The 22,216-nt window shown below is 42.4% G+C and overlaps 1 protein-coding gene across 5 annotated transcripts in view; it reads right to left on the reverse strand.

The window, feature by feature from the left end:
• Positions 1-404: 404 nt before the first annotated feature.
• BTBD8 (BTB domain containing 8) overlaps positions 405-22,216 on the reverse strand; it is a 101,915-nt gene continuing 80,103 nt past the window's right edge. For 2 of the 5 annotated variants that reach the window (XM_040406716.1, XM_040406715.1), the window contains 7 exons: positions 20,058-20,187; positions 18,997-19,058; positions 16,132-16,756; positions 9,459-9,546; positions 8,865-8,992; positions 5,147-7,222; positions 405-971 (listed from right to left, as the gene is read on the reverse strand). In XM_040406716.1, the coding sequence (XP_040262650.1) occupies positions 526-971; positions 5,147-7,222; positions 8,865-8,992; positions 9,459-9,546; positions 16,132-16,756; positions 18,997-19,058; positions 20,058-20,187 (3,555 nt within the window). In that variant the 3' untranslated portion in view covers positions 405-525. Of the gene's footprint in view, positions 990-1,132; positions 2,142-2,711; positions 3,147-5,146; positions 7,223-8,864; positions 8,993-9,458; positions 9,547-16,131; positions 16,757-18,996; positions 19,059-20,057; positions 20,188-22,216 lie in introns of those variants that run through there. The other 3 variants (XM_040406719.1, XM_040406717.1, XM_040406718.1) reach the window with 3 other exon arrangements.

Raw genomic sequence — 22,216 nt, forward strand, 5'->3', positions numbered from 1 at the left:
TTATTATCAAGTACCACAGAAGAAGAAGAAAAAAAAATAAAAATCTAACATGCCCATGTCTTCTTCGAGCAATCGATGCGAAAATCAAACTAATAAAACCGTGCTCCTTGGCACTGCTTGCATTATTTCACGCCAGTATAGTCATTAGAAAGGTAGGAAAATGAATGCGTTGCGACAGTCGCTTAAAGTGAAGCTTGTGTCAGTCCGGCCCGTGACGCTGCTGGACAATTTTTTGTATTTTTTTGTATATATCGTTTATATCATAAATATTCTATTAGTACAATAATGTATAACTGACCTACTGTTTGTATATTTGTCATGTGTCTATACAAGCAATGTGGTAACTGTGGTTGACGTGTATATATATATATATTTATATATATATTATATATATATATATATATATATATAGAAATTTTTGGATACAAATCATTGCACGGCTTATTTATTCCAACATTGTTTAGCCGTGACCAGTAATAAATTCTGGTAAAGACAAAAATAAAAAATAGAGCGAAAAAAGCAAATCTAATGATGGGTTTCTAATTCAAGAATTGTCCATTCTCCGTGAGGGGAGGAACACTCGTCAGGAGAAAAGCTAGTCACGGTGACACTTGTGGAGTCCTCAAATGGAGATGATAAATCGCCCCATGCTTTGCCCTGAGATTTGGAATTTTCTCTAGCTAACAGCAATGTCTGATTGATTAGATACTGTGCTAGACTGAGATCCTCGGGGACAGAGTTTATGATATCAACATCTGATCCATGATCAGCTAGCAGCTGTCTCAGCAGTGTCCAGTCCCTCTCTACAAACTGCTGATCTTCAAACTCAATATCCATTATTCTAGCTTCGGTCTTCAGCCTCTGCTCAATGCCGTCACCGGGATCCATCTCATATATGGGAGAAAGGGACTTTGGAGGACGATGGTCATACATGCAGGTTTGTGCCATTGAGTCAATATCATCTATGTGCCCTGAAATAATTCATAACACTGCACATTGTAAAACAGTTAGGCTCTTTTACCCATAGTCACTGAAGACGAACATACGATCAGTAAAAAAGACAGCAAGGTACAGAGAGACGCTTCACAAACATAGATTTCTAGACAGCATTTTTTTTTTAGTAAAAAGAAAGAAAAAAAATCTACTGTTTAGAAGTTAACAAGAAGCAGCGAGATAACCCTAGCAGCAAGCACGTTTCTGATACAGAAAATGGGTTATTTGAGAAAAGACAAAGCAATACACGACATCACATTCCTATACTGAGGCTCGCTGACATATACATTATAATGGACACCTCCACTACCGGGAACAATGGCGACAATACATAAGGGAAAACGAACTAGCTCCAGTTTGGGTACATAGGTGACATTAAAGGAGTTGTCCGGGCTACAGAGATCCTCAGGATAGGTCATCAATAGTAGATTGGCGGGGGTCCAACACTGGTCCATGCTGCTGGAAACTATACTGTACTATACATGGTGTAGTGGATGTGCAGGGGTAATGCAGCCTTACGCCAGGGCAAGATACTACCCATATACACACAGTGAAGTATGAGGGCCTTCAGCTTCTGCTCCATACAGTGTGCAGGTTTCAGCACCACGACTGCCCAAAATGGGAATGCCAGGTGTTGGACCCCCACAGATCTGATATTGATGACCTCCCCTGAGAATAGGTCATCAATATCTGTAGTCCGGACAACCCCTTTAACTGTAATGAAGAGCATTCAGATCACAACACGAGCCTTTGGCAATTAGAAATCTCCAGGCAAACTGTAATGAAGAGCATTCAGATCACAACACGAGCCTTTGGCAATTAGAAATCTCCAGGCAGAAACATCTTGCAAAAAACTGATTTTTTTTTCATATTTAGTGATAAGGGATGGGAAATTAAAATGTGCAAACATCTATAAAAACTATTTTAAAAGGGCACTAAACAAACAACAAACAAAACAGGAGAGGTGCCCCTTGGTACAGATGCGGGTGGTCTTCAGGCAGTTTTTTTGGCACACCCACTCCTTCCTGGACAGAATGGCCTTCCGATTGTTCAACCTTTTTGGTCTGCCATATGGGACCCTCATCCCAGTTCCCCTCCCGTTTTTTGTCAACCACCACCACTGACCGGGAAAGGAAACTCAACTGCATCTATGGAACGTATGCCAGATTAATCAGAAATGTAAATTTTGCACAGATGATGTGTCTGGAAATTCCGCCTATTATCTAGTCTTTAATTAAATAATAAAACAAGGAATAAAAACTCCAATTAATCTGCATTTTCAATTTTCAGCAATTTATAGACCCATACAATGGAAGCTATAGTGCGGGAACTACAGCAGCTTTAACAAAAGCACAAAGCCAGATGGTAATTAAGAATGGGAATGACTAAGCTGCTTTTACATGTATAATTACATTTGTGATTTTTATTTTTTTTAGTTGTAGAAAGAAGTAAAAGTTTAAATGCTGAAAGAATGAAAATGCTTTTATAATGTTGGATTTTTTTTACATTCACATTATCTGATGCAAAGTGTTGCAGACAATGACATACATAAGGTGATATATTCTGAAATTACCTCCTTGCAGATCAACAGCAGCAAAGATGAGACACAAAAGTGAAAAAGAAGACCACCTCGTACTTTTATCCTAGACCAGGGATGGGCAAACTGCGCCCCTCCAGCTGTTGTAAAACTACAACTCCCAGTATGCCCAGTCTGCCTACAGCTATCAGCCTACAGCAGGGCATGATGGTATTTGTAGTTTTACAACAGCTGGAGAGCCGCAGTTTGCCCATCCCTGTCCTAGACAATGGTTTCTGCACAGGACTAGAAAACTATAAGGATGATGGGATGACCAGCTAAGTATTCATGCTGACAAGTACATACCTGTGTATGAACATATCTGGTCTTATTGTGACAGGGATTTCTTTATTATAAATACATTGTATGTGTAGAGGTCTGACGATGGGAGGGGTCTTAGGGAAAGGTCCATAGAGTATGGGCAGTAACCTGCCCACCCTGGGCCATACCCCTATGGTTGATGAATAATGACCAAACCTGACAATTTCGGCAAGACTGAACATCTAATGCAAGGATCAGCAACCTCCAGCACTCCAGCTGTTCTGAAACTACAACTCCCAGAATCTTCCTTTCATTTCTATGGGAATAACAAGAACAGATGAGTAAGAGTGCATGCTGGGAGTAGTAGTTTCACGGCAGCTGGAGAGCCAAAGGTTGCTGATCCCTGATCTAATGTGTAGAAGGGCATTCCAATTTTCCCCGATGCAGAAGTTGGATTTCAACATGCCTGACACGCTTCTTCTTATTGCAGATAAGCCACAACCAGAGGTGTCCGACAGTGGCTTAGTCCCCCTTTCCACATTGAGGAAACATGCACGCTCTACTGAGCCGAACATGCATGTTTATGGGGGAAGAAGGAATAGCTATCTGAAGTTGATGGTAAGCTTAGTGCTCATTCAGAAAAACAATTCTCCCTGTCCGGGTGCTGTCTGAGTATACAGCACCTGGACTGAACACTGACCCATGAAAGTCAATAGCTTAACTATGCCAGATGGCTCCCTTTTGGCCTCATTCACAAGGCCGTCGCCACTGATGCCCATTTAGACAGGAATGCACCCATCTAATGGCCAATAAAAACTGGTACACTATGAAAAAAGGGCCTTTCACCACTTCCATGCTCAGGGTCACTTGCTTCTCACTTGAGGCAGCAGGACTTGTGCTCCCAAGCAGGTCACATGATCAGATTAGGAGCGCAGGTCCTGTTGCCTCCAGTGAGGAGTGAGTGTTATGATGCATGTATGTGATTAAGGTGAGAATTTATTTTTTTGGGCTGGCACTATACTGGGGGCCACTAAAAGTTGCATTGACTACACTGGGGGGCACTATGGGGGGACATTTGATGTTCAGGGGCCCTATGGGGGACATTTGATGTTATGGGGCACTATGGGGGACATTTGATGTTCAGGGGCACTATGGGGGACATTAGGGGTTGGGTTTGAAGAAAAAAAATAAAAGCCAATGAACCACATCAATTTTTTCAAAACTGCTGCAAAATGGCCATTAAAACAGATACACGGCCAGAAAATGGATGCATGCACTGATGGCCATTTTTTTTTACTGTTATGTGAATGTACCCTTACTGTATGTAACTGTGTCCAGAAGGTAACACACTTACAATGTCCATTGTAAGCAGCTATGGGACCATCATTTTGACACAGAGTCACCCAGCTCTCATAGAAATGGCTGTGGCTCCATTCCTAATGATCTCGATCTAACAGTGTAGAGCTGGAGCCATCACATAACCTATTAGTTCTGTTGCTTTATGTATGTCATTGTCTACCCCTTGTCTGGAAAAAAAAAATGCAAGATTTAGTTGTTTTTTTTCTGCTCTTGGTTAAAGTCATTCCATCTATCTGAACAGAAGTTCCAACATGTTTTGAAATACAAAGAGCCTAATTAAGAATAACGCTAAAATATAAAGGGGTCGTCCACAGGAGCTAATCCAGCTCCAGCTTTCATGTTACTTGTGCAATTTAGGGAATGAAATTAGTGGGCTATGGGGCAATGGACTAAAGATGATGACAACTTCTCAACTTTTATCTCTTTTCATTTTAAGATAAAGAGAGAATGAGTACATTTTGTAAACCTAAGGCCATGTTAGTCAAGCTTTGTGACCTTACCACTACATGCTTATACCTGGACATGGCGGAGAAGATAAATAATGAAAGAGGTGATGGCACTTATGGATGTTCAGAACACTGACCAGTAAATCAATGTCAAATATAACTACACAAATGAATTCAAATAAGGTAATTCATTTACAGGTATATAGATCTAAGCAGATATCATGTCAGGTTTGGTTCAAGCAAAGAGCCAGTTGAACACCAACCTACCAGAACCATAGATGGGAAACCAATGATTCCTCTTAACTGCTTTCTAGTAAGACGTCCTCCGTTTAGGAGGTGTCTGAGAAGATTTACAAAGTGCCTGTACAAGGTGAATTTATTTTTGTCAAGTAAATGCATCATGAGCTTAATATATTCAAAATGATCTGTAATAATCTTATCCGTTATAGTCATAGAACACTGCATTGGGAAAGAAAAGTAAATAACAGCTCTATAGGTTAATGTTCATTACCTGCAGATAAAGCAGTGTTGGAGCTTTCAGTGGAAGGTGCATGGTTGTCTCTGCCTTGGTAGTCAAGAAACTGACTCTTACAAGCATTAGAAGATTTTGTACAGCAAAACCTTTGTGCATCAGCAGGCATTTCTGTGTACAGATCTAAATGGCATGGCCGAGCCTGTGACTTAAGTTCACTTTCCGTTGGTTTGTAGAAGTCCTTACATGTGGTGGATTCTGCAGTTTCTTGTCCACTAGCTAAATTTTCATCCAAAATCTCACGATTTGTAGCCAAACGCTTCTTTGTCTGTCTGCCATTTTCTTTCTTGGAAGGTCCATCCACAGAGTTTTTCTCAAACACATCAGAAGGAGATATTGATGAAGCTTTTCGTGCATGTGAAGGGTGATTGTCCCCTTCATCAGATCCAAGTTCTTCGCACTCATCTACTGAGAGGAGGACAGATCTCGTAAAAGTTTGGTTACCAGGCCCCCTTTGACTTTCACTGTCTATTTCGGCCATATCATCGAAAGCTAAATTTACGATGCCTTGAAAAGGCTGTACTGCACTCTCCGGTGGACCTTGGAGTGCTGCGTTTTCTGCCTCTGATCGCTCATCTTCCGTCTCATCAGCCGACGAGGAAAGATGTTCAATCTCCTGAGAAAACTGCACACTGCTGCAAACGGCCGCGTGATTTGCACTGTGCCTTGGGCCGTCCCTTTGCAACCATGGTTCAGTTCTTTTTCTGGGTCCTTCATCGTCACTAGTGGAGTTGACGCGGAATAAGTCGGTGCAGTCTTTTTTCATTTTCACATCAACTCTTAAACTGCCGTCATAACCCTTCAGTTCTTCAGGGGTACTGGTATCACTACTGCTCCGCCCGAGAAAATCGTGACACCGCATTGTGCTACACTTAGAGATTCCTCTTTCGTTTGAGCCATCATCATCTTGGGAACCACCGGCGTCATAATCTTCAGACCTTGGCTTGATGTCATCAGAGGAGGTACTGGCACTGCCACTCTCAGATTCTGGACTCTCGCGTTCATGTAACATGCTTGAGTGATTATTCCATTGAGCTATATAATGCGTATCAGAGTGGTCATGGTTATCAATTACCTCTTCAATGTCCATATCTCGCTGATAACCAGAGATTTGACCTTGCGAGTTCACAAAATGCTCAGTGCTATTTGGTGTACGTTGCCGACCAGCAGACACACCTTGTAAACACGATTCGGTGTTATTATGCCTCTGCATACTTGTGCTAGCTGTCTGAGATAATCCCAGAGATGCCATATTTTCTCTCTCCTGTTGTTTTGGAACTCTTTCAACTTCTTTTACAGAACACAACTCGCTTTCGCTTGAACTGTCAGCGCATTTTGAGTTCTCAGAGTCACAGATATTTTTACAGTCGGACTTCTGTTCGCTGGAAAGATCTGAAAGGAGCGCATCCCCTGACCCTGTGCTGTCAACATTTAATGCCTTTCTTTCATTTATTACGTCTGTGAAATCTTCTTCTGAATTAGATCTGTGAGGAAGAACAGATGCTGGAGGACTATTTTCCTGGCAATGGCAGTGCTCTAAATTAGGCTTCTGTATTACAGAGTCTTGATTTCCCATTGAAATATCCTGACAACACTCATCTGCAGATAATGGCGCGCCTTCAGGATGGTCCGTGCCTTCTACAAGCTGACAATTGGCAGCTTGTTTGCCTTCATTTACAGCAGACACCAGGCTCTCGGGGGCATCTGGTTTAGGGGGGCCCTTCCCAGTACACAGTGTAGGTTGGCTGTGGTTATTTCTTACTGCAGCAGGAGTGCTCTTTTGACTCAGCTTATGGTTTAGCATGGACGTTTTAGAAGTAGTCTGCACTTTTGCTTTGGGCTCTTTGTGATTTTGGACTGAGGTTTTAGTGCCTCCCTGTCTGTTACTTGACACATTTGGTTGGGTTTTGCTTGCAGACGCAGCAGTGGGTTTTGTAGTCTTTTTAGTCAAGGGTGCATGCTTGTCTCCAGAGGGAGACTGAGTAACCAACTTTGTGTCTTGCTTTGCTTCAGGTTGCTTGGAAGAAACAGATTTAGGCATATTAGAGCCATCTCCTGGAAAGATAATAAAACCGCTTGCATGAAAATGTGTCGTATTGAAAGGATGAATGCACCATACTGTAGCTACAAGTTACATTTTGACAACCAGTAACAAGGGCTAATAATAATAATAATAATCATAATAATTGTTTCCTTGCATGGAGTTTGGCTGTCTCCCTGGTGAAATCCATAGCAGTTGAGGCCTTAGGAAAGCGGGCACAAGCAGAGCAGTGGGGTGCTATGTGAGCTCCTGCCCTGAGCCTGCATAATACATGGGAACAGGCTATTAACAGAGGAGAGAGCACAGGACAGGCGCTCACATAGCATAAAGAAGAGAAGTACTTTTCTTCTCTTTTATGATCCACTCCTGATTTTGGCTTCCAAAACTGCATCAAGAAATCTGACCGTGTGGCCATACCCTGAGGCTTTGGACTCCAACTGAGCAAATTCTCTTCCTCTGCCTTCCAACATCACTAGTCGCAAACCTCACTAGACAACAAACCTGTTACATCTAATGTAAAACAAGTGCAGTCAGAAGAACATCATACCATCAGTCAAACATGATGATTATGGTGGTGGTATGAAGACATGGGGATGTCCTGCTGATGCTGCACTACCTGAAACTCCTGAAGAAAAATGTCTGGTCATCATGCTGCAATTTGAAGCTTAAAGAGGTTGTCTCATGTGAGATATTGGTGGCATTTCACTAGGATATGCCACCAATGTAAGATAGATGCAAGTGCCAACTCCAGCACCCACACCTATCGCCAGAACAGGCCCCTGAAAGTGAAGGAAAGTGCACTACGCATGCATGTCGTGCTCTCCATTCATTTCTATGAGAGTTACAAAAATAGCCGAGCACACAGCTCAAGCACAACCACTGCACTATTCACTTCTATGGGACTGCCGAAAATAGCTGGGCCAGTGCTTGGCTATTTTCGGCAGTCCCATAGAAATGAATTGAGGATGGCCGAGCATGCGCGGCTGCTCTCCGCTCACTTCGAAAGTCCCGTTCTGGAGACAGGTGGGGCTCCCACCTCTAGGATCTATCTGACATTGGTGGCATATCTCAGCGATAACCCCTTTAAGAATTTATCAAAATTAAGATTCCTTACGGACCCAGTTCAAGTCCCTTTTTGCGGAACGTAAGTACGGGACGAAACCCCACGGAAGCACTCCGTAGTATTTCCGTAGGGTTTCGTTCCGCACCATTCCGCATCTCTGGATTCGCAGACCCATTGAAGTGAATGGGTCCGCATCCGTGATGCGGAATGCACACGAACGATGCCCATGTATTGCGGGTCCGCAATACGGCAACGGAGCGCACACGATCGAGTGCAATAAGCCTAAAGTCAGAGGGAGTCCTACACAGCATGATACAGACCAGTTTCCTAGAGGCAGCACCAGACAGCGAAGATTAAAAAAATTAGGAACAATGCTTTGTAATAAAAAAGCAACGCCCCTTAGCTTTATCATGTACTTCTGGAAAGGATTCAAGTCATTTATGGGAAATTTTGGATAATTACACTGAACAGCGAGTCCCATTTATCAAACTCATAGCAAACAGAGGTCAGCTTACATTTTCTTAGCCCATGTATTTTGTGCACTTTGACTGCTACATATTTAGATATTAAAGAGAAAATCCCAGAAACTATACCTTGCTTTTTTGACAGAGCAGCCGGGGCACTTTTTGGTCGTTGAGAAGTACAACTGCTCAGTTTGATTCCCTTCTTTTTCAGAAGTCCTGAATCGTTGCCCCCATCAGCAGAGTTTTTTGTTGAAGAGCTACAAAAAAGTAATGAATAACAGTAAAGCACAATTTGCTAAGTTTTTTTTTTTAAAAGGAAATGGTCAGAAATAAAACAAAAAGTTCTAAGAAGATCTAAAAAATTTAAAATATAAAAACACTGTATGCACAGTGCTATATTTTATAGTAAGAAACTGTACTACTTGTCAAGTTAGCCTTCAGCCAAAAATCAACTGGCCACGTTCAAAAAACAAAGTTTTAGTACTGGTCCTCAATTTTCAAGGTCATAGGGATCGGAGAGGTCCTATCTGTGACACTAAATCTGTGTTATTAGTATTTTCCGAGCAGGGCTGCGCTGCAATCCTGCTCCATGATTAAACAAAAATCTTACTCTGATGTGACAATAGATATTTTAGAGATTTTCCTCCCCACATTAGTTTAGAATACTGGACATTATAAAGAAATGTTTGTTCATATGGAATCTGAACAGAAATGTGAACAGACCTGCTTGATTCTCGACTCCCTCCTTCGATGATCTTGCATTTGGCTGTCGTCCCGTTGGAAATCTTTACAGCAGACTTTGATTTTGTACCTGTTTAGAGACAAGCGATTCTAAATAAATTAGAATGTTTTGGTTGTTGATTGGCTCTCATTTTGCTTAACCATATAAAGCATGATCAAGAAACCTCAGTAAGATTTAAATTGTCAGACATTAAAGGGGTTATGCAGGATCTTAAAAAATGACACTCAATTGTGTAAACATCATCTAGTCACCTACAGCACATAATAGTAACCTGTCAACTTTTCCTAAGTCTTTACTTCAATCTCCTTGTTCCCCATCTCCCGGTCCAACGTTTACAACCTGAATTTCCGGGTTGTGGGCGTAGATGAGCAGCAGCCACAACACTTCCCATAGTGCTGCGAGCTGCGAGATCAGGCCAGGCATGTAAACGCCTACTACACCCTTCCTTGGGTGGAATATTCCGCCCACTACTCCCTCCATCATCCATTTGCTGCTTCCTACTAATGTTTCCTCCCACGCAGCCTTAAAATGACAAGCAATGGACTTCATCTACCCTGCTTGTGGATCGAGAGCAGCCCATTCCAAGATCACATGGGTCTGACATTACGATTATTTAGGTGGGGATTCTGACAGAGGGTATCAAGGGAGGCCTAGTCGTGATGTCAGAGAAAATCCAGTCTCCGCAATAGGCGCAGTCACATGATCACTCTCCTCATCTATGGAGTGAGGCAGAAAAAGTCCTGCAAGTACATTAGTAAGTTGCAGGGTCTGGTAGGAGAAGCACAGGGAAAGGGAAAAATGTATACCCAGATAACCCCTTTAAAGAGGTTCTCCATTTTATAATGAATTTTTTTTATCGGACCACAGTACCCCAAACACTGCTTATGTTTGCCTTGTATACCTGTTTTTCATGTCAGCACTTTCCTTCCCCTTTTTTCAGCTTTGCTCCGGGCAGGATGTTTACAAGCAGAACTTCCTGTTCCCCCCTTCCTTCTGCTGGGTTTTCTGCTCTGTAAGGTTCCACAGGGCTTCCCTCCTCTGTTGCACCGTTCTCTCTGCAATAGTCATGCCTCCAACACATCCCCCTCTTTGTGTTAGCTAGGCAGATCAAGCCCTGTGAAACGCTGCAAAGCAAGCTGGGATTGGCTAGAAAACCCAACAGGAAGCTGATGAAAATAGGAAGTAAGGCATGTAAACATCCTGGCACTAGGATGCCATATGCATTGTTCAGGGTAATCTGGGCAAAGGAAAAAAATTTTTTTTATGAAACCAGAGAACCCTTTAAGAGTGCCATTTATCAATAATTAAATGCAATCTCCCCTTCCCTATTTGATATCACCATGCAGTAAATGACACCTGCTTATTTTATACTATATAACTAGGACCTGGACTTGGGTCCTTTACACAAGCAGTTATTTTGACAGTTAACAAGCACCAATGGACCATATAGCATGTTGAAGGTAACCACGCCCCCTCTTGCCTTTGAGTGACAGCCCGCAATTCGGCTTCGTTTTCCGAAGTCTCGTGCATGTGCGGTGCCCTCTATTTTACTGCACGATCCCATGCCCTGACACGGGATCGCGCAGTAATACAGAGGGCACCGCACATGCGCGAGACTTGGGAAAGCGAAGCCGAATTGCGGGCTGTCACTCAAAGGCAAGAGGGGTTACCTTCAACATGCTATGTCATTTACTGCAAAGTATGATTAGTATCACACTGCGGGCTACCCTGAGGTACTGCTGGCGGGTTTACATGCATTTAGGAGGTGACAGGTTCCCTTTAAGGTCTCTTAAAGATCCAGTCACCCAACAAACAAGCATTTGCTCATCTGTCAGATGATCAAAGATTGTCAGGTGATCGGAGATTGATGTACCTTTCCCCATAAAAATGATAGATACCAAATTAATCATTCACTCAATTATTAAAAACGGATATAAGCAAACATACATTATTAAAAACGGATATAAGCAAACATACAATAACCATATTTCCCGCAGCATAAGATGCAAACATGGGTGAAAATGGCAGTGCGTCTTATGAACGAATACTAATGGGCGCTCATTAGCAGACACTAGGACCAGGGAGAGGTGAATATAGTGCTCCTGGTGCTGGCTTTGCTCACCGCTCCCTGGTCTTATGCCAGTGTCCTGACTGCATACAATGTCAGGATATAGTGCACTATGACGTGACACTGTCAGGTCACAGTGCAGTGCTACAGGAAGAGCGCGCTGGATCTCCAGAGCGGCAGCACCATTCGGAGCAGGAGAGGTAAGTTCCTTTATTTATTTTATGTCTGATCTGAGGACTGATGAAGATTGGGGGTCTGATCTGAAGTTTAAAGGAAACCTGTCACCGGGATTTTGTGTATAGAGCTGAGGACATGGGTTGCTAGATGGCCGCTAGCACATCCGCAATACCCAGTCCTCATAGCTCTGTGCGCTTTTATTGTGTAAAAAAAAACGATTTGATACATATGCAAATTAACCTAAGATGAGTCCTGTCCCTCAGATGAGTCCTGTATGTGAGATGAGTCAGGGACAGGACTCATCTCAGGTTAATTTGCATATGTATCAAATCGTTTTTTTTTTTACACAATAAAAGCACACAGAGCTATGGGGACTGGGTATTGTGGATGTGCTAGCGGCCATCTAGCAACCCATGTCCACAGCTCTATACACAAATCCCGGTGACAGGTTCCCTTTAATGAGGATTGGGGTTCTGATCCGAGGTCTGATAAAGATTGGGGGGGGGGGGGGTCTGATTTTGGAATTTCTTTTTTTCCTGCTCTAATTTTTTTTTTAGGTGTGTCTTATGGTCAGGTACTTTTTATAGAGCGAAAAATACATCATTTATATATTTCAAAATTTGCTTTCCCTTTTTTTTAAAAAGGACAGGGGTGGTTCACACAACACACATCTGATGACCAAAAGTCTGATCCCCAAAAGTCAGTTGATCTCTGGATAGAAAGATTGGGCATTTTATATTTCAACATTTTGTTCCAGCGAGAGATAAGTCGCTGCCAGATAACTCTTATTCCCTTTTCTCAACGGCAATAAACAAGCTCAGCCATATAAAGTATACATGTATATGGTGGAGCCATTACATGTGATTGGTCAGCTTTACAAATCGTACTTCATCATATGGTATTCCGAATGAGGAATCAGTAGGTTTATTTTGGATGGGAGAAAAATTCCTCTTGTCAAAATGCCAAAAGTAATGTTTTCTTGCCTAGATACAATAGTTTTCACTATATATCGTGGTCTGGGCTCATGACTTTAATTTTCCAGCGAAGGGAAAGCTTTCATGGCCAAGATAGAAATAACCAGTAATGACATATTTACATGCGCTGACTGAGCAGGCAATTTTCGGGAAGGAACTGTTTATTCCTGATAACTACCTGCTCACCAGAGGAGGTGAGAGCTGCATTTACACGCAGCAATCCCCTCCACTGCATGGGGACAAGTAATCGCCACTGTAATCACTCGTCCCCACCAGAAACAACACAGCTTACTGTGATACGCTGTTTGACTGCTCTGGGGGGTTATAGAAACAGAGGAGCTCAGATGTTTCCATAATGTTGATCACACCTGCCAGACGCTTAGTAGAGTTATTCGCTTCTCATCCATGAAAGGCTGAGATGATAATACTCCTTTCATGCTACAACAAAATCATATTAGAGAAATGTGTGAATTTCTCTTTTCTAGAGAAATTCTAAGATTGTGGAAACAGACCGAGAAAGGTCAGCTTGCTCTTTGAGAATGATATTGGCCTCACATGCAGAGCCAGATATATCATAAAAAAACTAATGTTCCCCTAGTAAAGGGTGAAGAATGTAACCAACCCACACCGAGCCCTGCCTTCAACTAAATCAAAAAGCTCTGTAGGAAGTTTGTATTATTATATATGTAGCTCATACATTTTTTGGCGCTCAGAGAGCCAAACACTTGGTACAGCAATCCTGGTTACTTTTACCATTATTTGATGTTTTTGTCCCAATCACATTTTTCTAATCATGTATTTTTTATTCTATTGTTAATAAAAATGTATCTTTTATTATATACTGCTTTGGGGCATTGTTTTCTTGCTCCTTTGGGGAGCATTTTTTAGGTGATATATTGGATAAAAAGTCTTTATTCCTGGAGAACCGCTTTACGGGTCCCATTGTCACTAAATAATCCGTATGATTCACTACAGCCATCAGTAGTTTTAATGTTATGATCGATCAGTGCATGAGTATACCGCTCAGAACACCATTTTATAGCTTCTATATTTCCACAAAATGTACTGTGAATTTATGAAGACTTCCATCTCGTACTCCAGTTTTGATCTGCTTTGTATTGAAGTGAGATGCGTAAAATTTTCTTAATTACAGTAAATTTGGTGGGCTATGGGAAGCCACGCTCTTCCTGAAAAGCCCTGCCGACTTACAAAAAATTGGCCCACACGAGGTAAAACACAAAAAAAGACAGAGCCCTGTATAGACATTGGTCTGGAAGATTTCAGCTCTGAAGCCGGCAGAATTGTGAAAGCAATTCTATATGTAAACTGCGAACTAATGTTTAAAGGTGAACCTAGGCTTTAAATACTTCAAAGCTTCTGAAGATTTTTAGGGTAAAAATGTAACAATTTACCCCACCATTTACCCCATTTAAAATCTCTTAAGATAGTTATGTCTTGTGAGACATGTGTGCTACCTTCCAGTTTCTTAAAGGGTCAGCATACACCAATGAACCCTGATCTGCCACTTTGTTACCATTTTCTGGGGTCCATAATTAATGTGCTTTGAGTTCCAGTCCGACCAAGGGTCCACAGTCCTGTACTCAAATAAATGCACGACAGTAGACCCGCGGTTGGGCTGGAATTCACTATGATGCAGAGTTCAGGTCAGCTTGTAAATTCAATAAACTAGTGTAAATGCACAAAGAGATCAATGATAAAACTGCTTACTGCTAAGATTTGATTATGCAAAAATTATCAAAAACTCTAAATGTCAGTTAGGCCTAATGCACACGGCCTCATCCGCTTTGCCGTGCGCAAATCACGGATCCACAAAATACAGATGTGGTCCGTGTAGCATCCGCATTTTTTGCGGACCCATTGACTATGAAGGGTACAGAATTTTGAGGACAAGTATAGAACATGCACACTGATCATCCATGTGCTTTCTGCATCCATGTGTCAGTTCCGCAAAGAGACAGACTATGTCCGCAAAATGCAGACCACGGAACCATTGAAAACAACAAATAAAATGTGCATGGCACATGGACTACATCCGTAATTTGCAGACCACAGAACGTGCTATGGTCGTGTGCATGGGGCCTTTTCCTATATTTACTCTATATAAGCCACCATGATTGAACTTGTAGAGGATGATGGTACAAAATGAAACCCATACTCACAACTATTTTTCCAACTATCAGTCCTACGTTGGTGGTTTGAAGAATTGCTATTGTAAATGGGCCTTAAAGGGGCTGTCCAGTTTAGAAAACTCTTTTTTTATACACCCTACAAGAGCATACTAAATGATCGAGGGGACGGGGTCCTCTGTTCAGGACTGTATCTCGGGAAAGCAGTCAGAGAGCAACTTTTGCTCTGAAGGGCATATCCTTTCCTGCATTACGCAGATAACCCATTGATTTGAATGGACACTGTGTAATGCCTCATTTTCCCTGTGATGAATACTTACTGCCAGCTTTCCCTACAGATTAAAGCTGATTGCTGGGGGTACCAGCAGGGGAGACTCTGCCATCAGCTTAATGTCAAGGGAGCCGTCTAACAAGGGCAGTGGAGTCGCTAAGCCAAACTTCAGACTAGGAATCCATCATTAATGGCCAATAATTATTAATAATTTTATTTGCTACTCACTTATATAACGCTGACTTATTCCACACGCTTTACAGACATCATCATCACTCACAACCTACATTTCCCATCAGTATGTCTTTGGAGTGTGGAAGGAAACCGGAGTACCCGGAGGAAATCCTCACAAACATGGGGAGAACATACAAACTCTGTGCAGATGTTCTCCTTGGTCAGATTTAATCAATAACAAATTTTACGTAGTAAAGTCACACTAATGGCGGGTTTTCAATGTTTTCATCACCATCATGTAATATTTTTTATTTTTAAGCCAGAGTGTGTGCATTTCTAATCACTCCACCCAAAACTGGCTTCAACTCCAACTCCAACTCCACAGCCCTGTTGGCAAACTCCAAAGGGGGAAACCCTTTAGGACCGCCTGTTTTTGTATAGGGCTAAATACTGTAAATACTTAAAGTGGATCCAATGGACAATTCTCGTCTGTCTGGTTTACTGTAGGCAACATCACCTTTTTCAAAAATACATGCCAACAAGACTACACGTACCAGCTCGAATGCTTAAAATCATAAAAGACTCTCCAAGTATTTTCCTAAGGGTATACGAAATCACCAACTCAATGTACACACAATATATGGGCTTCATTTTGTAGGTGTCTTGTACTATAGCAATTGTAAATTGAATGACATACCTGCACACTCACACATACACAGTAGTAGCAGATCAATTTTTTGCCATGTTCTCATCAGCCATAAAGTGCCTTCATAAAGCTGGGCTGATGCATACAATTTCTGTGAGGGTCAAAACCAAGTGTAAATTAAAATAATGAATACTTGCCTAGTCCTTGATCTTTTAAACAATCTAGGCCGCTTTTCACGGTTTTATTGACTGATGAAGAACTTGTGGTAGAACCTGGATGCTCCTCAGCTCCATGCTCTCCTGAAGATGAGCTGGAGTTGGGAAGCTCTCCATTGCAGTGTGTAGACTTAAGACCTGGCAAAGAACCTTTTACTGGAGAATCTTTGTCAGTCTTCTTCAGTGCCTTAGCTTTAGCGGGTGGGTTGGAACTTCCATTTGTCACTTTGGGTCTAGTTCCCGTCCTTACAGAAGCAGATGGTTTTGATGTGCTGGCAAGGTCACCCTTGGAAGCACAGGTTTCAGTCTTTGATTGGTCGTTATTTTCCGGTTTGGATTTTAAACTGGTTTTTGGTCTGGCTATGGCTGTTTTTTCGGTTGGTTTTGCCTCTTTAGCTCCTTTTGACACAACTTTCTTTACATCCTTTCCTTTTGCATCATCCTCTTTTCCTTTTCCAGAAGAATTCCTAGCTATGTGGGTTGTATGCCCAGGGGCGCCTAAGGAATCCGATTTCATCTTTCTGCGATTGGACAAAACACTGTCTGACAGTCTCTTATAATCTGTCGTCTGAGATACTCCCAACTTCAGACTTTTGGATAGGTTTTGCTGTAATGAAGTAGAGGTAAATAAACAAACTGGAATTTACATTTTTAATTCATCATTTTTATCAAAAAGGTCAATGGTATAGTGAAAGCTGGTCATAAGCAACATGGGGTCTTCACTGATAGCCAGGTCAACAAGACAACCTGCAGACCCCAACTGTGACAACAGTGGTGCCAGCTGAGAGAGCAGCCCACTCAATACAACATTCTCTACTCAAAGCATGCATCAAGATAAGGCCTCATTCACACAACCATATTCTTGGTCCGCGTCCAATCTGCATTTTTTTGTGGATTGCATGCGGACCTATTCATTTCTGTGGAGCCACAAAATATGTGGACAGAACGCGCATGTCATTTTGTGCTGTCCACATCCATGCAGCTGTGTCGGAAATTATAGAACATGTCCTATTCTTGTCCAATTTGCAATTTTTATAAGACGGACCGAGGAAGGTGTGAGATGCACACGGCCGGTATCCGTGAACATGATACAGCCTCTGTAGGTTTGCGGATACGGCCATGTGCATCCCGCACCTACTTCTGTCTTTTTTATATAAATGCCTATTCTTGTCTGCAAATTGGACAAGAATAGGACAGGTTCTATAATTTGGAACAAGGCTAATTTCAGACAAGTGTGTCCACTGCGGGAAACACGCTTCGTGTGAGAGCGTTATTTCCCGTTATGGACACTTCTGCTGTGACAGTACACATGGCATTGTAATGATTCATAATGCTGTGTATCCCTGCCCGACTTCTGCTGTAAATGAGTTGTATGATGGCATTTTAAAAGTACCAATCATTGCAGTAAAGGTCGGGCAGGGACACACAGCATTATAAATCATTATAGTACAGTGTGCTCATGTCACAGGAAAGTGTCCATAAAGGGAAATCATGCTCCCTTATGGAGCGCGTTTCCCGCAATAGACACGTTCTTCTGAAATTAGCCCAAGGCAGATTTCAGACAGGATACAAATTCCAACTATCATGTTTGATAAAATGCATCGGCTTCTTGCAGATGGAACAAGGCCATGTGCAGACTTGTGGAAGATTTTCAGCTCACCAAAAATTACAACATATTACAATACAACGCTGATAAATGGGACCAAATCTGTGCGGATTATAGGGCATGCTGTGAATTTTGCAATGCAAAAGATGAGCCAACTGTTCCAGATGTAGAAACACTGGATCTGAACTACTGACGCTCATGTTTCCAGAATACCAGGCACATACAGTATATTGCACAGCTGTCTTATACCAGGGAATCAAAAATGATCCGCACTCTGGCTGGAAAATGTATTTTAATCGACTTTCAGAAAAGACAAATACATCATTTTAGACATAACCTTCCCAGTCACTGTCGTGCAGGTTTGAACGTATTACGTCAATACATTTGAGACTGAGGGATGAGAAACAAAGGCTGCCCCACTTGTGATTTGCAAGAAAGATGAGGAGTGTGCAGCGATTTGTTTTTTGTGTGGCCTGAGGGTGTGTCTGGTGCTGATATTTATCTAAGACTTTGTGCAAAGTATGGAAAAAGTGTTTTGTTGCGAAGACATATGCATAACTGGATAAGAGAAGTTCAAAGAAGGTCGCACAAGTGTCAGCTGCGATGAAGGAGCCAGACATCTGTCCACATCCACGTCTGATTAAGCGTGCACGTAAACTAATTCTGCTGAGGTCGTCCCATCGGACTATCACCTGTTTGGTTCCCTTAAAGAAGCCCTATGAGCTCCTAGACATTAAGAGGTGAAGACAGCGGTGCATTTGTGGCTCTCAGCTCAGCCTAAAACATTTTTTTTTAACTTGGGGAATAGCAAAGCTTGTCTGCAGATAGACAAAGTGTATTGAAAACCAGGGAGACTATGGTCGAAAAATGATGTATTTGTCTTTTCTGAAGGTTGATTCAAATAAATTCTACAGCCAGAGTGCGGATCATTTTTGACTCAACCTCGTATAAGACAGCGGTGCACTATACAGTATGCGCCTGGTATTCCACAAACATGAGAATCAGCAGTTCCGTTCTAGCATTTTTGGCCCATCCTCGTAGTACAACAATATATTTAAAATATCATTACGACATGATAACGTCAGACAGGACTTTGCTACCCCGACAACTGAGCTCATGGGGTGGGACTGGCCATTTCTTGGGCTAAAAAACCTCCTCATTTTGTATGGCAAATACATGCAAAACCACTGCAGTCAACACACAGATCACAATTCTGGGAAGGAAGCCGATTTATGTCCTACCTGAGAACTCGAGAACGTGGGCTTCTTTGCAAGTCTTCTATCATCCCCTTTGTCTAAGGCAACTAGAATGCAAAACAAAAAAGACACTGTTCATAAATTCTGATGACCGGTGGGTGCAGACACCATGACATCAGCAGCCTGAGCATGTACACGTATTACGGACCATCGCGTTACACCGGAATGCATTTAAACATACATCCGCCAGTGAAAACCAGAGGGGAGCCGGGAGCTTATGGGAAATCCTGCAGCATTTTTCTCTCCCTGATACACAATACCACGCTGCAGGCAGCGACTCATGTCAGTGAGGAAGGCGTCTGTACCGCAGTGAAGGCACACGAGCGGCTTCTGCAAACTGGATTAGCTGCTAAGATTTCTTCTGGGAAATCCATGCAGAAGAACGGAAGTGAGAACATAAGAGTGCTGATGGACGAAGCAATTATAAAGCATGCACAAACATAATACCCTACGTGCGCCTTGCATAATACATGACATCGACGTGCATACTGCATTTGCTTCTGGGTTGAAATTCTAAGCTACAAGTTATCATTCAGCTTTGCAGGTCTACATTCCACGATATTGTAGATTTAACTAAAAAGCAGCACTGTAATAAGGGTCACACATCCCGATATCTCTCCCCACGACCTAATTTTTAGGTTTTTGGCCGGTACCAATACCCACAGGGTCATTTTGCGGATGCTTCATATTTAACATGCTGCTGATGTGAAAGCCATTTTCCTGATTCTGAGCGAGACTTTCCCTCCACCTATCTGGTTTCTATATAAATCCTCATCTACAAAGGGGCGAGCAGATGCGAGGCAGCTAATACAGATCACTTTGATCAGGAGTCAGATAATCGCACACGAGATCCTTCTTTGTGCTCGGGGTAAAAACTACTGAATGTTTATAGAATTTGGTTTGGTCGCTCATTGACGGTAAGCTGGGAAAAGAGGTTGTTTTTTTGCAAACATGACTCTATATTAAAAATTTTTTTTTTTTAAATGCACATTTTTGCCATTTTCTAAAAAGCCTGCCCCATGACATGAGAAGACAAGTGCACATACCTGCTTGGATTTTGTCCTGATCGCTTGGTCGCATGAATTTCCAGCCTTCGGTGTGCCGTACCGCATAAAAAGACTGGACCAGGAAGCTCCACAGCTTATCACGCACAGCCTGGATCTTGCACGTAAAAACCTATGTCCAAGTAACAAATCAGCAGCTGTTCAGAGGCACATTTCCATGGCAACCCGTCATTATATTCCTCTCTCTCTCTCTCTCTTTCTTGCTCGCCGAATCTACTTACTCCCTGAGCAATGTCAGTGATGTCATCACTTAGACTGTGCTGCCTCCTGCCTTACGAACGGCTCCCCTCTCTGCAGCATAATATTGTGAACCAGCGTGAATGTGAAAGCGTCGGTGACAGACGGAGGAAACGCCATCTTAAGCAAACACGCTCACGTCTTCATTGGTATCTTTTCTGCCAGCTGACTGCAAAGTCAAATACTCCTGGGAGCAATTGTGAATGTCATTAGGCATTCAGCACTTGTTTGTTTCCCGTATGATACAGCAGATTTCCCCCATGTCGCCTTCTCTACCCATTTATGCCGTCATAAAAGATACGGTTTTGTTTTGCATTTAAAATCAAAATTGCCCAAAAAAAATATCTTAGAATTCACAGTGCGAGTTAAATGAAAAAAAAATCTATAATCAATGTAAAGCTATAATGTAACGCGGGGCATGTGTGCGGAGAACAATACAGTCCCAATGTCTTCTTCTAATTGAATTTGAGAAATCCCTTAATAGCTTTACTGCATGAGCCTCAGCCCTGGCTCCCAGCATGGAAGAGGTTAATTACAGGAGCGGTCACCCAGTCTCTGCAGAGCTAGCATCTCTCTTGTACAGCATGCCATTTTTAAAGGGAAAGCGCTATATAAATTTTAGCTTCTGTAATAATACATTTAGATAGATCGGATACATCTGATGTACAAGAATATGGAATTTTGTACAGTTCGCACCATTTTTGTCATAGATTGTAAGCTCTTGCGAGCAGGACCTATTGCTATTAAAGGCGTTTTCCGAGAATTTTTAACTGACAACTGGGGATGAGCGAACTTCTGTTCTCAAGTTCGGCATACAAGGTTCGGGATATCTAAGAACTCTGTTATGGATTCCACTACCACGGACCATAAGTAATGGTCCGTGGTAGCGGAATTTATAACAGAATTCTTTGATAACCCGAACCTTGTATGCCGAACTGGAAAACACAAGTTCGTTTAACACTACTGATGACCTATCCTCTGGGATGTCTGATCAGATACTGATGACCTATCCGGAGAATAGGTCACCAGTTAAAAGGCCTCGGAAAACCCTTTTAATTTGCTAGGCTGGCCATACAGGTGACATAGCCTTCAGTGGAACACTGGTTTGCCAGACAGCTATCTTTCCCTATACACATTCAAGCACGGCAGACCATGTATGAGTTTCGAACAAGTAGAGAGGAGGAAACTTCTGCTATTCTTCTGGCGATGGCTTATCTTTCCTGAAAACAAAAGGATTGGGCTGATGAAATACAACAGCCTGATCCTTCTTCTCCTGCTACATCTGCCACGAGAGGAGTATCAGGACACCTTCATACACATTCGGCTACTTTCACACTAGCGTTTTTTTGCGGATCCGTCATGGATCTGCAAAAACGCTTCCGTTACAATAATACAACCGCATGCATCCGTCATGAACAGATCCAGTTGTATTCTGACTTCTATAGTCATGACGGATCCGTCTTGAACACCATTGAAAGTCAATGGGTGCCGGATCCGTTTTCTATTGTGCCAGATTGTGTCCGTCCCCATTGACTTACATTGTGTGCCAGGACGGATCTGTTTGGCTCCGCTCCGTCAGGCGGACAACAAAACGCTGCACGCAGTGTTTTGGTGTCCGCCTCCAGAGCGGAATGGTGATTGAACGGAGGCAAACTGATGCATTCTGAGCGGATCCTTTTCCATTCAGAATGCATTAAGGCAAAACTGATCCGTTTTGGACCGCTTGTGAGAGCCCTGAACGGATCTCACAAACGGAAAGCCGAAACGCTAGTGTTAAAGTAGCCTTAGATGGTTGGCCAATCCCGCTCAAATCTGCTGACATCTGAGGGTGCCTTCACACGTTGCAGAGAATTCTGCCAGAAAATCCACAACATCAAGACTTCCACCATGTTATCCTATGGCAA

Source organism: Bufo bufo, chromosome 9 (assembly GCF_905171765.1).
Source record: "Bufo bufo chromosome 9, aBufBuf1.1, whole genome shotgun sequence".
Classification (NCBI taxonomy): Eukaryota; Metazoa; Chordata; class Amphibia; order Anura; family Bufonidae; genus Bufo; species Bufo bufo.